The sequence below is a fragment of the Populus trichocarpa genome, chromosome 14 (assembly GCF_000002775.5).
Source record: "Populus trichocarpa isolate Nisqually-1 chromosome 14, P.trichocarpa_v4.1, whole genome shotgun sequence".
Lineage (NCBI taxonomy): Eukaryota > Viridiplantae > Streptophyta > Magnoliopsida > Malpighiales > Salicaceae > Populus > Populus trichocarpa.
This window is the reverse complement of record NC_037298.2, coordinates 404,412-421,326: the sequence shown is the minus strand read 5'-3', so window position 1 is coordinate 421,326 and position 16,915 is coordinate 404,412. Positions and strand designations below refer to the sequence as shown.

The following is a 16,915-nucleotide window of genomic DNA, read 5'->3' as shown; positions in this document are numbered from 1 at the left end:
TCCATGTCCCACAAAAAATTCTCAAGCTCTTTGGAACTTCTTGCCCCACCAAAACACTTTGGTTCAGGCACTTTAGGTTTAGAAGTACTTACCCTAATAGGAGCGTTTGTCACTGCCCTTTTCAGAATGGCAATCGTCTCTTCGACAGTAGCTAATCGTTCACTCGATTCTGCCGCAAGAGAAATGTACAAGCTCTCAGCCCTTTCAGCACTTTCCATAGCTTTCTTCAAGCGATCAATAATAGAACGTTCTTCGCCTTCTTCATCCGACCCTATCAAAAGTCTCAAAACGCATCAACCGTTCTTGAATAGCTTCCATGACTTCTGCTGCATGTTTTTAGAATCAACCGTGCTCTGATACCAATTGTCACGAGGTTAAATTTTTCGCACCAAAAAATTCAACCCATTGCGGCAGTCTAGTCCCAACTAGACTAAGCCTTCCCTCACCTTTTCGCTCGTGTTTCCTACGACTATGTGTTTCGCTCACCCATAGAGGTTCTCACAATTGCTTCGTCGTAAACAAGGAACAAACACAAGCAAGCACACCGAGAATACAAGAATACCTCTCAACCTTTATTTATCTCATTAATAATGGATTACACAATAAGAGTGTGTGTGCTATGCACAGAAATCACATGCTACACAACAAAGGCTTTGCAGCCTATTTATAGACAAATATGTGAGCTGCAGGCTCACCCATGATCCCCCATTTTCAGGACATAGTGGAGCACTTCCTCTCACCCATGATCCCCTGTTTTCAGGACATGGTGGAGCACTTCCTCTCACCCATGATCCCCTGTTTTCAGGACATGGTGGAGCACTTCCTCTCACCCATGATCCCCTGTTTTCAGGACATAGTGGCTTGGAGAGCACCCTAGTTATGCTTCCACGTTCTGCCCCCATGATGCTGCCACTTCCCCCACATTCTGGTTGTCTACTTGGCAGTCCCAACTGCCAGTTTCTGCTGCGTCAGCTGCTGACTTAGGAGGTCCATTATCTAAGACCCCACGTCTATGCCAAGTCGCAAGCTCAAAGACTCACACAGACCATCGCACGCTGCCTGCCAAATTCATCTATGTCTATGTAAGGCTGTCGCTGTCCATCGTTGCTGAATTCTAGACAGTATACTTTTGTTGGCACGTCCCCGCGCCTAGAGCTTTAACAAGATGCATTCAACTTGAAAGCAGAGGGTCCCTCCCTCACTGTGTTAATTGATTGATTGCAGCTGGCAGCATCTTCCACGAACCACTGCTGTCAAATTAGTCATGCAAAGGCGAAGAACATGACCCTACCTTCTTATCTTGTGTGTCCAGATCCATCTAAGCCTGTAGACAACTTGAAAGCAGAGGGTCCCTCCCTCTCCCTATATTCTGTTGACACGCACAATGAATCTAAGAAAGTAGTGTCAGTACATAGACTTCGGTTGTGTATGAAATTAGGATTGAAACTATATTTTTAAAATTTTCGATTTTTTTTATTTAAATTTAATTTTTTATATATTTTTATATGGTTTTAATATATTAATATTAAAAATAATTTTTAAAAATACAAAAAAATATTTTAAATCATATCCGGTCCCATATTTCCATAATCTGTTATCCGGACGGTTATTTTCTAGAATTTTATTTTCTAGAAAAATTACAAAATTCCGTAATGTTTTGGAATGGGGAGATGCATTCAACTTGAAAGCAGAGGGCCCCTCCCTCACTGTATTAATTGATTGATTGCAGCTGGCAGCATCTTCCACGAACCACTGCTGTCAAATTAGTCATGCAAAGGCGAAGAACATGACCCTACCTTCTTATCTTGTGTGTCCAAATCCATCTGAGCCTGTAGACAACTTGAAAGCAGAGGGTCCCTCCCTCTCCCTATATTCTTTTGACACGCACAAATGCACAATGAATCTAAGAAAGTAGTGTCAGTACATAGACTTCGGTTGTGTATGAAATTAGGATTGAAGCTATATTTTTAAAAATTTTGAATTTTTTAAATTAAAATTATTTTTTTTATTTTTTTATATGATTTTAATATATTAATATTAAAAATAATTTTTAAAAATATAAAAAAGTATTTTAAATCATATCCGGATGGTTGTTTTCTAGGATTTTACTTTTTGAATTTCCCCTCTAAAATCTGGAATTTTCTGCTATATAAATTTGAATTTTCTGCTACTTTCTCTACTTTTATTGTTTTTTTTTCCATAGTTTTCAAGTATCTTAATACTAATTTGATCACCCAAAAAATTAATCAATAAAAACTTTAAAGAAATTATAACTGATTTAATAACTAAAAAGTCCAACCTTTAATAATTTAATGTTACAACTTTATCACCAAATTATGAAAAACAAAATCCCCTAATTTCTCTCCTTTTTCCATAACTCATCTTCATCTTCTCTTTTCTTCTATCTTCTCCCCTCTAATTCCTAGCCTCCACGCCATGGTATAAAAAGAAATTTCAGAAATTCCAGTCAACCCTGTGGAACCAAAAAAATTTAACAATAAAAACTTGTTGTATATCATTTTTATTTTATTTTTACATAAAAAGGAAAAATAAATTTGAAATAAATGATAATAAAAATAAATAGATCTTTATTTATTTCTTTGCCAATAAAAATTTAAAAAATAAAATATTTAAGATATTTTATCGTAAATATAATGTTCTATAAATAAAAATTAACCAATAAAATAATAACATGTTGCATTTTTCAAATATAGGAGTGCTCTTATAAATCTTGAAAAAAAGAGGGTCTCACTTTAGATATAGAGAGGAATATAATTCTTTTGGGGATAAAATCTTTTCCTTAAAACAAGCTATTTAAGCAATAATTTTTTTTTAAAAGCTCTATTTGATCAAGGCTAAATGTTCAATAAGATTTTTTTAATTACACTTTAAAGACAAATCAAAATATTCCTCAAAGTATTAAACCATCAAATATCAAAATATTCCTCAAAGTATCAAACCATCAAATTTCACTTGGCAACATGCATCTAAATTCATATTTTTGCAAATAACAAATCTTGGTTTGATTTCATAAATTTTAATAAAATTAAATATTTATACACATATTCTTACTTAATCTTCAATACTAAAATTTGTGTTTACAAATCCTTACAAGGAAGTTTAATGAAATATTCTCAATCGAATCTATATTTAAAAACCTCAATTCATTCACTTCCCTCTCGGGGGGGGGGGGGGGGGGGGGGGGGGGTTCTTATGTATACCACCTTTCCGCGTACAGATAGAGGTATTGTTTATTTTTATATTTTAAAATTAATTTTTTAAATTATTTTAATATGTTAATGTTAAAAATAAAAAATATTATTTTAATAAATTTTTAAATAATAAATACTTTAAAAAATAACTACAATCACACTCTCAACCATACCTAGTTAAAATTATAAATAACATTGACAAGCAAGATTAACTTCAAAGATAACTTCCTTCTCCCATGGGAAAATAAGAATAATGAACAATATATCTTGCTGGAAAGGAATGATAATCAATTACCAACTGTTTATTAACTTGTGAGATAATAGTAAATGACCGATTCAACCCTCACTGGTATATTTGTCATCTCTTCAGGCAGAACAGAAGGACCCTCACTGGCATGCGCTCCATCTACAAAATGTTAAGAGAGCCCTGAAATATATATTGGTGAAACGGTGTATCGTAGCTAGGTAAAATGGTAAATTGATCTGCTATTCTTTCTGCTTCATCATCTTTTTAAGCCTTACTCTATAAATAGGAACACATTTGTTTTGTTATGCTCCAACTGCTCGTCTAATTACTTTAGGATGATTTATATAATTTATAGATATTAATTTGAAAAACAGAAATTTATGGAAAAACAATGTCTTTATTTTTGTATTAAAAATTGTTTTTAAAATCATTTTATTTGAAAAACCACGCTTCTTCTAATAAAAAAAGATATATTTTTATTAAAACAAAAAATATATAAATAAAGAATGAAAGTTTTGATTAAAAAGATATATTTTTTCCGTTTTAATTTAAATAATTCAAAATTGTTGAATACTTCAAGTTTTTTATTTATTAAAACAACTATGTTGTAATTAAAAAAAATATATATATATATTTTTGTCAAAATAAATAATAAATAATAAAAGAGAATTTTGACTTTTTTATGTAAAATTAATTTATCAATTTTTTGACAAATGCTTATTTTAATTATCTTAAAATTAAATACCAATAAATTTCCAAAAAGACATCCTGACGCAGTAATAGAGGAGGAAAGACATCGTCAAGCTGTGACTGCGTGGAAAGCTTGAAAGATACAGAGAAAGTCGCAGTAGATAACCTGTTCTCATATTGCCTTGCCCTGTACCTGCCAATACATACACATACATACACTACTGTGTGGAAAAGCAAAGATCCTTCATTGCTTCCCTTAGTGGATGACATCTTTTCTGTTTTCTCTTTTCTTCCCTTCCCTTCTCTTCTTTCTATAAAGCAAAGCAACCGCATTTGCCTCTCCAGAAAGAAAGAAACTCCCTCTAAGCTTCCCACTGTCAAAACCTCCTTTACAGACCTTTGTTTTATAGTACCCTTCCTTCCCTTGCACCAAACCGACTTCTTTGTCAAAGAAAAAGAGAAGAACCCAAGAAGAAAAAAGAAAGCTTTTGATCAAAGGGGAGATGAGTTATTACGATCAGCACCAGCCGCCTAGATCAAGATTTTATCAATACTTTTTGACTAGTTTTATATAAAAAAATTCGTAATTCTCAAATGAGTTATCAAAAAATTCTGAAAATTTATGTGGAGCCTTCTAATATGATATTTTAGCTTGGGTTAAAATTTCAGAAATTTTATGAAAAAACACAATTTAAGCAGTTTTACGTTATTAGACATAATTTTCAATCCGACCATCAGATTAAGCCGAAATTTTACGAGGGATCTTAAAATATATTGAATAAAATCTGGTTAAAATTTTAGGATGAACGAAGCTTGGTAGTATTAACAAAAAAAGACCGTCAAATAAAAACAAAACGACTCATTAAGAGTAAAATGATTATTTGTCATTAAAAAATAAAACAAATCAGCTCTTCCTTCCTTTTATATGTTGCTGACTTGGCAGAAGCATAATAGGCAAAGAAAGAAAAGAAAAGGCGAGAGAGAAAGAGAGAAAAGTAAGAGGAAAACATAAAAAAATCCAAGGAAAAAAAATAAAAAAAGTGAGAGAATTACCTTGTAAATTTACAAAGCCTAACTTATAAAATACTAATCTAAGAAAGAATCAAATGAAGGAAGGAGGAATTGAGAGAGAAAAAAAATTTAATTACTTTGTTTTCTACTTGACATGAGATTGTTATTTTATCTCGGTTGAGTAGTTGTTATAATATCGATTCAGCTTTGATTATAAATGAATTATATTCCACAAAACATCGAAGGATATAACTTTAATAGTGAGTTTATTTTTACTTTCACTTCAATTTTATGTACTTTCAAATTTATTTTTTAATATTTTGGATAATGTATTTGAATTAAAATTTTACTGTTAACTTCAAAAATTCATGTACATAAGTTAATAATTGATTTTTTAAAAAAAAATTATATATTTATTTAATAGCACAGGACATGAAAAATTCCTGGCTCCGCCCTTGAATGAGAGTTGAGTTGAGTGAAGTGATCGTCCCCTCCATGTATGTTGTAACCTTTCTTTATCTATTTCTAATAATATGGACTTCTTCCATGGACGTAGGTGATTTGCCGAATCATGTTAAATATTGTATCAGCGTGCTCAGCCTCCAATGAGCAATGATCATGAACACCACCGATCGAAAACCCAACAATTGGTATTAGAGCTTTGGTTTAGAGTGGTGTTTGATTTTTTCTCAAAAATAAAAGTTCTCAAAACGGTGTTTTGAACATACCATCGTGTAGAGGAGATCAAGAGGAGCAAGCTGATGAAAACGGCGTAAAATTCTAACGTGAGACATAGTTGCACGCGCAAACACGTGCCGGCAAAGAGTCTTCTTTGTTTGGATATGCTAACCCGACCTAAATACCAAACGACCCGACACACGTTACTAACCCGGATAAGGATGACATCATTGACGCAATCATGATGTCAATGTGTATAGGTGGCATGCTATGTCAGCGACTAGCCAAGTAACAAATCAGCACAGTGGATCCCACCAGCCACGTGAAATTTGCAACATATTGTTTTTGTTCCCAATGGTTAGGAGCATTTTTGCATAACCAGCACGTCAATGGAAATATGGCCACATAACCCCACCCATTAAACCCCACATAACCAGCACGTCAAAGATAGTATTTACATGAACACCTCATGAATTTATAATGATTAATTAATAGATTTAATAAGATAAAATAATATTAAATAAAAGTTATTAAAATAATTGAAGAAAACATTAAAGTTTTAACATTATAAAATAATCATAAATTAGTTCATGCACGGAAAAAAGTAAGCTTGCTTTAATGAAATAATTCACATGCAAATAATAAATTAAATATATGTGTGAGATTTTTGCTTTATTATAATAGAAAGGGATGGAGTCTTTATATATCGGGATTTTTATTCGCTTAAGAACTTAGGACAAAAGATTTTTTCTCCTCGTTGATATACTTTGAGCTAGTTTTATAATATTAAAGTTTTGTATAATGTTGGATCCACGAGTTATTCCTCATCAAACCAATTCAATCCAAAATTCTCAAGTTATTTTAAGGAATTATCAACATTTCTTTCACTCTAAAAATTATAAAGATAAATACCAGCATTCTCTACATATTATGCTACCTTGTTGGACCGTGCCATTCAAAAATCTTTCAAACATAAATAAATGAACATATATGCTGGTGTTTTTAATATATTTTTTATATGATGAACAAAAATAGTTGGAAATGAAAAGATGATGGATGCATTTACTTAAATAAATCTACAATTAATTATATGCATTAACAAATAAAAAAAATGGTAGCATTAACTAAAGTTTAAATTAGAAAATTGAGTAATGTATATAAATAAAGATACATAATCTCGTAAATACTCGGAATATAAATCAAGTTGTTTATTGAAACCAAATCTCACACATATATTTAATTTATTTGAATAATTTTGCATAAATACCCTCCACATCTATGAAATATCACAAAACCCCTAGCATATCCAAAATACTTCTATTATTTGTTAAACTACTTCATTAATTCCACCTCCATCACAAGAGCAATAAAAAGAAGTTAAAAAAAGGAAACAAAGTTATTGCTAAATTAATAGGTAAAAATCAAAATATCTTTTATCCCAATAAAATATTAATTCTACGTATTTTATCATAAAATCTAAAAGATGAAGATTATACAAATAGTTGTTGAGCATCGATTATTTATTTTATACTTGCCCCTTTTTTGCCCTTAAAAATAGAAGCTCATGCAAGGAAACAAAGTTACAAGTGAAGTATTTGTATATTAAATATATTAAAATATAAATAAATGATTAAAATAACATATTATTAGAGTGCACATACAAAAAAAAACTATATTTACAATATTTAAAATGTCATATTAACTATTTAAGTCTTTCATTTACATTTATCATTGGAATGCTAAATTCAATTTATAAGCTATCTTTTAGTTAATTAAAGAGAAGAAAAGGCTTGAACTTGAATCACTGAAATAGCGAAAATACCCTCAACCCCCCAATCCTTCTCCTCATTGCTTTCCCCAAACGCAGAACTCAGAAGCCAATGTTTTCTGCTATCAGTGTGTGTCAGAATACTTGACAGGAGATGATAATACTTGCCCTGCTTCTGACTGCAAAGAACAACTTGGTTCCGATGTTGTTTTCTCTGAAGCTACTCTTAGAAGAAGAATCTCTGACAACCTTGATGCTAGTTCCTCAAATTCCACATTTGATGATACATCAATCAGCATGAGTATAGTTCCTCAAAAATCAAAGATGTTCTTGAGGTTCAACCCCCTTGTAAGGTTGAGAGTCCAATTTTAGGATTTAATGGTTCCACAGGATCCAGTGCTACGTCGATGGCATATTCAAACTCGTCAACTGAAGGACCAATAAAAGCAATTGTTTTCTCCCAGTGGACTAGCATGTTGGATTTGGTTGAAATTTCACTGAATCAGTATTGCATCCAGTATAGGAGGCTTGACGGGACACTGACTTTGAGTTCAAGAGACAGGGCTGTTAAAGATTTGAACAATGATCCCAAGGTTTGGCCCCTACCTCATGAACTCTCGAAACAATCTTAATTCCTGAAGGTGTCTTTTCATTCGTTCTCAACGAAAAACATGTTAATAATCAAGACCTCTACCCGATGAATGGAAAGAGTACTGTATCATATACACTATTTAATAACTAGCCAAAACATGCAATACTGATCTCCTCTGTACGGAGCCTCATGCTCATTGCATTTTGATTTTCTGACGAGTTTTACCATATGATCTTCTTGTTATGGTTAATTTAAGAAACCTTTCAATAAAAACCTAAAACCATACTTGTATATATATTTCTCATTGTTGTATTACCTCGTGTGTGTGTATTGAATGTTATCTACTCACTGAGTTGTTAAACTCACCCTCTCATTATTTATCCTTTTCAGGCTTATAGCTTGATAGCAGGTCACTTTTGTTGGACCTTCAGAACCTGCTCTTTTGGTTGTAATTTGTACCTTTAATTTCTTTTATGTCTAGTTAGTGCTCCAAAACTATGAAATTATATTAACTCTTGTATTAAGACAATTCAATTATATTATGAAATTAATTTTGTTATTAATGTTGCGTTAAACTCTGATTGAGCTAGGAGAAGTTTGTATATAAGTTTGGGTTCGTATAGGTATGGAACCTTGAAGGGGAACCTTGCCTATATGCCGGTCATGAATCCGGGATTCGGGTCATGACAATTACCATTCAATATTTCATCTTCAAATGGCTACTCTTTACTTGACAGCCACGTTAATCTCATTAAACTTATCAGGAAGGCAACAAATTGCACTTCCAGGGTTGTAGATGGGCATGACAGTCACACAGGTGCCAGAGGCTGAAGCCTTTGTAAATGACAAAGAGAATATTACTTGTAATCTTGAAGTGTGATCTATTTATTATCTAATACTTTTGCTCGTATGTGCATTTCTCTGTGTTCTTATATTCGAAAATTTGAACATGGTTTTCAAAGATAATTTTCTTTGCTGGTGACCACAATTTGCAGGAAGAGAGGAGAAAAATGGTTGCATCTGCATTTGGCGAAGATCAAAGTTGGGGTTCAGCTACTCGTCTTACTGTGGAAGATCACAAATATCTATTTATGTTCTAGGACATCCTCCCCCCCTCCCCAATTCATTCACGTTGCTTCTCATTCCCATCTATTTCTAACTCAAGTGAAACATGAATTTTGAACAGTTAGGAAGCCAGGAGGAAACCAATGGCTGCACTTGTGAATGCCTGCCCCAAGTAATAAACAAAATTGTGACATGTTCCCTTACGAATAGCTGTCCCTCCTGAATCCTACACACACGAATATTTGTTTTAGATGGCTGTTAAGAAAAAAACATTGACGAGACTTGAAAACTTTTATTCTTGGATTTCGCAGATCGAGAAATATTTTACCAATTTGAATATTTTAAACTTAACACCATTTTGAATTGCAATAAATGTCAACTATTTTAAAATTATGCTAGCATTTTCCACAACCAAGAAATAAATCAAATATTTATACTTTTTGTTTAAAATAGATTGTTGAAAATTTGACAGTGATTGCAAAATTGGTGATTTTAGTATGATGGAAGAATTAATGTCGAGTGCCTAAAAGGAATAATAAAAAGAGAATTTTATAGGATATGCATGTGTTTCTATACTTCTTATTAATTATAAATTCCACAATATTGAATTTAACTTCAATTGTCAATATATATAGCTTAATGAAAATTGAATTCCTAAATGTTGAGAAAGAAGTCTAAAATAAAATAATAGAAGTAAAATCGCATACAAGCAATAATTCACATCCAATCCTGTATCAAGCTCTTACTATTTTGGTGATAAGCCGCCAGCTTCATCCTTTTTTGATCAAGTTGTCCCCTTACTTCTTTCCAGGCCTTTCATTTGTTTATGTATTGCCATCGCTTTTTTTTCTTATCTTTCTCTGCCTTTCCCCTGTTTCTGTAGTTTAAAGCGGTGGGTTCTTGGTTGCTTCTAGATTTTCCATAATTGCATCTAGATTGCTCAACCCACCAGTAGATTTATCAATCTTTTGCAACATCTCTCCTAATATCCTCCTTTTACTGAAATCATTGGAGACACAAACCCATAGAGTCACATCAAAATGGTTTTTCTCCCTTGCTAATTGACAAACTTTCTTTGCTATGGTAGTCTTTCCAAGACCTGCCATCCCAAAAATAGGGACAACAGACAGAACTTGTTGACCGATCGAGCCAGTCAGCAATTTCATAACTTCATAGACATCATCCTCCCTTCCTACTACAACTTCTGAGCTTTCAAGCAAGGAATCTGTCTCTCGGTCTATATCCCGGATAACTTCAGGAGCACTCTCTACATGTTGACATGCAATTCCCAGCCCAAAGCGAGTTGCAAGTTTCTGAATCTCATCCAGTGATCCATTGATCTCCTTAACTTTCTGACCCATATTCAGACGGAATGCAACAGGGTTGTGCAGTGAAAAGCAGTCACGTACCTTTCCCTTCTTTTGGTCTTTTCGGAGAATCTCATAAGCAAACTCGTCTAGAACATCTTCAGCATCGTAAGCTACATCTTGTAGCTTCTCCAGCCAAAGCTTCACAGAATCGTCTGTTACGGGCCTTCTGGCTGCATCTTTGAGCACAGCTTTGATCATGGTCACGGACTGCTTGAGCTTTTGTAGCTGTCCCTCCAATCCCCAGGCAAGTCTGATCCCTTCAGAAGCTATAGAGATGACCCTTGTCAAAGTCTCCTCCATGGCAAACGTAAGAAAACCCTCCATGTCCTCTTGTTTGCTTTGGGAAATCAAAGAAGAAAGATTGAGGAAAAGAGAGAGCAGAATGGTCTGAAAGTAGTGAAATAGAGACGAAATGAAGTGCGTTTTGTGATGGGGAGATGCATTCAACTTGAAGGGTGAGGTAAGTCCTGTTTTTTTTTTTTAGTAAAACGCATGTTTTTATAGCTTTTAAAAATATGGTTTGTGTTTAAAAATTATTGTATTTTTGATAAAAAGTCACCATATCTTCAAGCCAAACACACTCTTGAAAGCAGAGGGTCCGTCCCTCACTGTATTAATTAATTGATTGCGGCTGGCAGCATCTTCCACGAACCACTGCTGTCAAATTAGTCATGCAAAGGCGAAGAACATGACCCTACCTTCTTATCTTGAGTGTCCAAATCCATCTAAGCCTGTAGACAACTTGAAAGCAGAGGGTCCCTCCCTCTCCCTATATTCTGTTGACACGCGCAATGAATCTAAGAAAGTAGTGTCAGTACATAGACTTCGGTTGTGTATGAAATTAGGATTGAAACTATATTTTTAAAATTTTTGAATTTTTTTATTTAAAATTAAATTTTATTATATTTTTATATGGTTTTAATATATTAACATTAAAAATAATTTTAAAAAATATAAAAAAATATTTTAAATCATATCCGGTACCGTACCATGTTTCTATAATCTGTTATCCGGACGGTTGTTTTCTAGGATTTTACTTTTTGAATTTCCCTTCTAAAATCTGGAATTTTGTGCTATTTTTTTTTTAATTTTCTATAAATATTGACGATGCAATGGAAGCTATATATTTTTTGTGCTTGATAAATTTGTTGAGCCATAACTCATCTTCATCTTCTCTTTTCTTCTATCTTCTCCCCTCTAATTCCTAGCCTCCAAGCCATTGTAGAAAAAGAAATTTCAGAAAGTCCAGTCAACCCTATGGAACCAAAAACATTTAACAATAAAAACTTGTTGCATATCATTTTCATTTTATTTTCACATAAAAAGATAAAATAAATTTGAAATAAATGATAATAAAAATAAATAGGTCTTTATTTATTTCTTTTCCAATAAAAAGTTAAAAAATAAAATGAAATATTTAAGATATTTTATCATAAATATAATATTCTATAAATAAAAATTAATCAATAAAATAATAACATGTTGCATTTTCCAAAGATATGAGTACTCCTATAAATTTTGAAAAAAAAGAGGGTCTCACTTTATATACAGAGAGGAATATAATTCTTTTCGGATAAAATCTTTTCCTTAAAACAAGCTATTTAAGCAATAAATCTCTCTTAAAAGCTCTATTTGATCAAGGCAAAATGTTTAATAAAAAAAAATTTAATAGCACTTTAAAGACAAATCAAAATATTCCTCAAAGTATTGGCCTCGTTTGTTTGTTGGAAAATAATTTACTTTTGAAAAGTAAATTATTTTTTGATATTTGGTAGTGTAATGAAAAATAAATTGGAAAACACTTTCCAGTGTTTAATTATGCCATGGAAAATGAGTTGGAAAATAACTTGTTAACGTTTTATTTTTTTCAAGTTTATTAAAATAATGAGAAACAAATCTTACAAATTAAAAAGTTGAATGAGAATGAAATTGAAAAAATATATAATTTCATAAATTATCTCAGATAAAATAAATAATAATCAAAATAATATAGATCAAATCTAAAAAATAAAGAAATTGAAAGAACAAGAAATTAAAATTATAATAATTAACATTTCATAAATTATTTCAAATAAAATAAGTAATAATCAAAAGAATAAGGACCAAATTTGTTAGATAAAAAATTTCAATTAAAAAATAATAAGAGAAAAATAAATAAAAATTATAAAAATGAGGACCAAAGTTAATATAAAAAATAAATTATAAGGGTTGAAATTGAAAAACAAATATTCAAAACAAAATATATATATATATATAGCAATCAAAAGTTTGAAGACCAAATTTGATATAATCAGCAAATAATATGATATTTTTAAATTTTTCACAACTTCCGGAAAGTGTTTTCTGCCCAAAATAAAGAAAAACACTTTTCTGGAAATCAAGCTAAATTTTTTTGACTGAAAAGTATTTTCCATTGACTAACTTTTTTAATAGTAAATAAACACATAAAAGTTTAAAAAATAATTTCCAGAAACAAACGTACCCTAAATCATCAAATTTCACTTGGTAACTTGCTTCTAAATTCATATTATTGCAAATTATAAATCTTAGTTTAATTTTATAAATAAATTAAATCACTATAAATCAAATTTAAAAAAAAAATAAGATAATTATTTTATATTTTATAAAAAATTGTATTCTATCATAAATTTTAATAAAATCACACTCTCAAATATGCCCAATTAAAATTATAAATAATATTGAGAAGCAAGATTAACTTCAAAGATAACTTCCTTCTCCCTTGGGAAAATAAGAATAATGAACAATATATCTTGCTGGAAAGGAATGATAATCAATTACCAACTGTTTATTAATTTGTGAGACAATAGTAAATGACCAATTCAACCCTCACTGGTATATTTGTCATCTCTTCAGGCAAAAGGACCCTCACTGGCATGCGCTCCATCTACACATTTGTTTTGTTATGCTCCAACTGCTCTAATTACTTTAGGATGATTAATATAATTTATAGATATTAATTTGAAAAACATAAATTTATGGAAAAACAATGTCTTTATTTTTGTATTAAAAATTGTTTTTAAAATCATTTGATTTTAAAAACCACGCACGCTTCTTCTAATAAAAAAGGATGTATTTTTATTGAAATAAAAAATATATAAATAAAGAATGAAAGTTTTGATTAAAGAGATATATTTTTTCCCTTTTAATTTAAATAATTAAAAATTCTTGAATACTTATTTAAATCACCAAGTTTTTTATTTATTAAAACAACTATGCTGCTAATTAAAAAATATATATGTTTTTGTCAAAATAAATAATAAAATAGAATTTTGACTTTTTATGTAAAATTAATTAACAATTTTTTTACAAATACTTATTTTAATTATCTTAAAATTAAATACCAATAAATTTCCAAAAAGACATCGTGACGCAGTAACAGAGGAGGAAAAAGACATCGTCAAGCTGTGACTGCGTGGAAAGCTTGAAGATACAGAGGAAGTCGCAGTAAATAACCTGTTCTAATATTGCCTTGCCCTGTGCCTGCCAATACGTACACATATACATACACTACTGTGTGGAAAAGCAAAGATTCTTCATTGCTTCCCTTAGTGGATGACATCTTCTCTCTTTTCTTCCCTTCCCTTCTCTTCTTTCTATAAAGCAAAGCAACCGCATTTGCCTCTCCAGAAAGAAAGAAATTTCCTCTAAGCTTCCCACTGTCAAAACCTCCTTTACAGACCTTTGTTTTATAGAACCCTTCCTTCCCTGGCACCAAACCAACTTCTTTGTCAAAGAAAAAGAGAAGAGCCCAAGAAGAAAAAAGAAAGCTTTTGATCAGAGGGGAGATGAGTTATTACGATCAGCACCAGCCGCCAGTTAGTGTTCCTCCACAGCAAGGTATGTATGGCTTTTCTTGGACTAAGGAGTTTTGGAGTTTATGATTTTTAATTTTGTGTAATGGATTTGTAGGGTATCCAAAGGATGCTTATCCACCGCCTGGATACCCTGTTCAGGGATATCCACAAGGGTATCCTCCTCAAGGGTATGCTCCACAGTATGCTGCTCCTCCTCCTAGGCAAGAAACTGGTTTCCTTGAAGGATGGTATGTTTATGTCTCTCTCTATCTCTCTCCTAATATTTTGATTAGGGGACTAGTCAAATCATTCTTTCTTTCTTTTCTCTGTTAATGGAAAGATGGTGTATTGTCTTTTGCTGCTCATCGTACTTCTTAAGTTCAGTTAATGTTGTTTTATGCGCTGAAAGTTTTTATGATCTGTCTAGAAATTTTTATTCATACCAGCAGTAATTAAACTTCTTTCCACTTGTTGGCTAGTTGGTGGGTGTGTGTGTATTGGAACAAAAGATTACTGCATAATTGACAAGAGACCTGCTTATTTAAGTTCGCAAGGGAGCTCTTGTTTGGTGATGGCAATATCTTCATTGGATATGATGCCACTGTCATCAAGGATTCTAATCTCATTTCAAATTGTGACATACTTTAAAGAATATTATAAATTATATTGAATTCATTCATGACTTGATTTCAAAGTTTTAACATCAAATGGTCAAGTAGTGTTGTACAGTACACATTTCAAATTCAAAAAACTTTCATATGAGAAATTAAGAAGTGTGCTAAAGAATAAATTTTTGGACAGAACTGATCTTTGACAATAGCTCCCATTGTTGCAGACATCAACCCCAGGCTGTCTTCTTTGTCTGATGCCTTGGTATGTTTAGTAGTAGAACAGAACCAGCCCCTGAGTCTGCGCAACCTGATCGCTGCTGATGCTTCTTAGTAATGAACAATTTCCATTGATTAAAAAAACGTGTATATGTATTTTGTGGTGAGATATTCTAGGCAAGAGAATGGTCAATCAGTGAAATGCTTTGAAATTAGCAGGAAGCAACTATCGCGGTGGACCTTCTTTTGAAATGCTTTACAGAATTTAAAATGTCAATCAGTGAAGGTTACGATTTTCTTGATTATGCGACTGTTCGGGCCTGATTAACTTGTGTTGTTAAATTCATCGAGTCTGAGGATTGCTTGTATAAGGATTCTCTAGGGAAGGTTTTTGATAGATACTACTCTTGGATAATTGAACTGAAATTTGAGAATTTTCTTGAACTGTGGTTTTATAATCTAATTGAATTTTGACAAGAAACTTTCTTGTTTCATGTGCAGCTTAGCAGCACTCTGTTGTTGTTGCCTCTTGGATGCCTGCTTCTGATCAGGACTTAAAAGGAGTGTCGTGGTCATTTGTTCATTAATTCCTCTGGTTTAGGTCATGACATTGTCTATCCTTGTCGGTGATAGTTTCAAACTCACTTTGGAGCTGGCTACCGTGACATGTTCTTGGATGATTTCGTGGAGTAACTATAACGTTGTGATTTTTCTTTTGGTAGAAAAACTTGTTATTTGATCAAATAGAAGAACGGATCATCCTTAATTTGTACCCCATTTCACATTTGCTTCTTGTCATTTCCATACTCGTCAACGCAGAGCCCAATCTAGCAAAAGGTCTGCTAAGAAGGATGCTCACTTCTTAAAATATCTCTTATACAAAGGCGAGAACAAGGGAAGGAGTCAGATTTATCCTGTCAGGCACAAGAGTAACAATACGGTTTATAATACTACAACAGTCGATATAGTAAGTATGATTCAACAGTCGATATAGTAAGTAAAATCATACGAAAAGGAAAAGGGGGTATGAAATAACTATAACAGATGCCTAAAGGGGCGTTAAGTGATTGATAGGATCCTCTAAGACCAGAAGGTGAATTCATCAAACTCGATCAACAATTAACAGTAATCTTAATATGTGATTATAATATGGGTGGATTTAGAGGTTTTTGCAGTGTTTTTCAAAGTATTTTTCTTGCTGAAATTTATTAAAATAATATATTTTTTTATTTTTTAAAAATTATTTTTGAGATCAGCCCATTAAAAATTCAAAATAATCTAAAATATAAAAAAAATTAGTAAAAAAAATTGATTTTTTTAAAAACATAAACATGACTATTTCCAAACGCTCTCTTAATCATGTCAGAAAAACACAGAAATAGTACTACACGTGTCCATGGCTTTTTGTTCTTCCTGGCATATGTTATTTTGGCACAAATCTTTTTGGTTCAGTGGTTCAACCTTCAAGTTAGTGGATATTATAGTTATTAAAGCCAATATAGATCTAACTAGGAAGTCATTGACTTGGAGTCTTAGCTCGGGCTTAGGGTTTATTTTGAATTAATTTAAAAATTAATATATTTAAATATATGTTCAGTCGATTAAAACCAACTGAATAATTGATCTAATTGAAAAATATG

At 31.9% G+C, this 16,915-nt stretch overlaps 2 protein-coding genes across 4 annotated transcripts in view; one reads left to right on the top strand and one right to left on the bottom strand.

Annotated features, from left to right (window-relative positions):
* Positions 1–11,118, bottom strand: part of LOC7464768 (putative disease resistance protein RGA1) — an 86,751-nt gene extending 75,633 nt beyond the window's left edge. The window contains exon 1 of the mRNA XM_052447101.1: positions 10,673–11,118. Within this exon, the coding sequence (XP_052303061.1) occupies positions 10,673–10,957 (285 nt within the window). The 5' untranslated portion in view covers positions 10,958–11,118. The remainder of the gene's footprint in view (positions 1–10,672) is intronic.
* The window catches only part of LOC112324101 (protein CYSTEINE-RICH TRANSMEMBRANE MODULE 13), a 70,827-nt gene extending 54,768 nt beyond the window's left edge, over positions 1–16,059 (top strand). The window contains exons 1-4 of one of the 3 annotated variants that reach the window (XM_052447103.1): positions 4,471–4,644; positions 14,421–14,491; positions 14,564–14,696; positions 15,777–16,059. In XM_052447103.1, the coding sequence (XP_052303063.1) occupies positions 14,440–14,491; positions 14,564–14,696; positions 15,777–15,822 (231 nt within the window). In that variant the 5' untranslated portion in view covers positions 4,471–4,644; positions 14,421–14,439 and the 3' untranslated portion in view covers positions 15,823–16,059. Of the gene's footprint in view, positions 1–4,470; positions 4,645–14,165; positions 14,492–14,563; positions 14,697–15,776 lie in introns of those variants that run through there. The other 2 variants (XM_024585097.2, XM_052447104.1) reach the window with 2 other exon arrangements.
* The last annotated feature ends 856 nt before the right edge of the window (positions 16,060–16,915 follow it).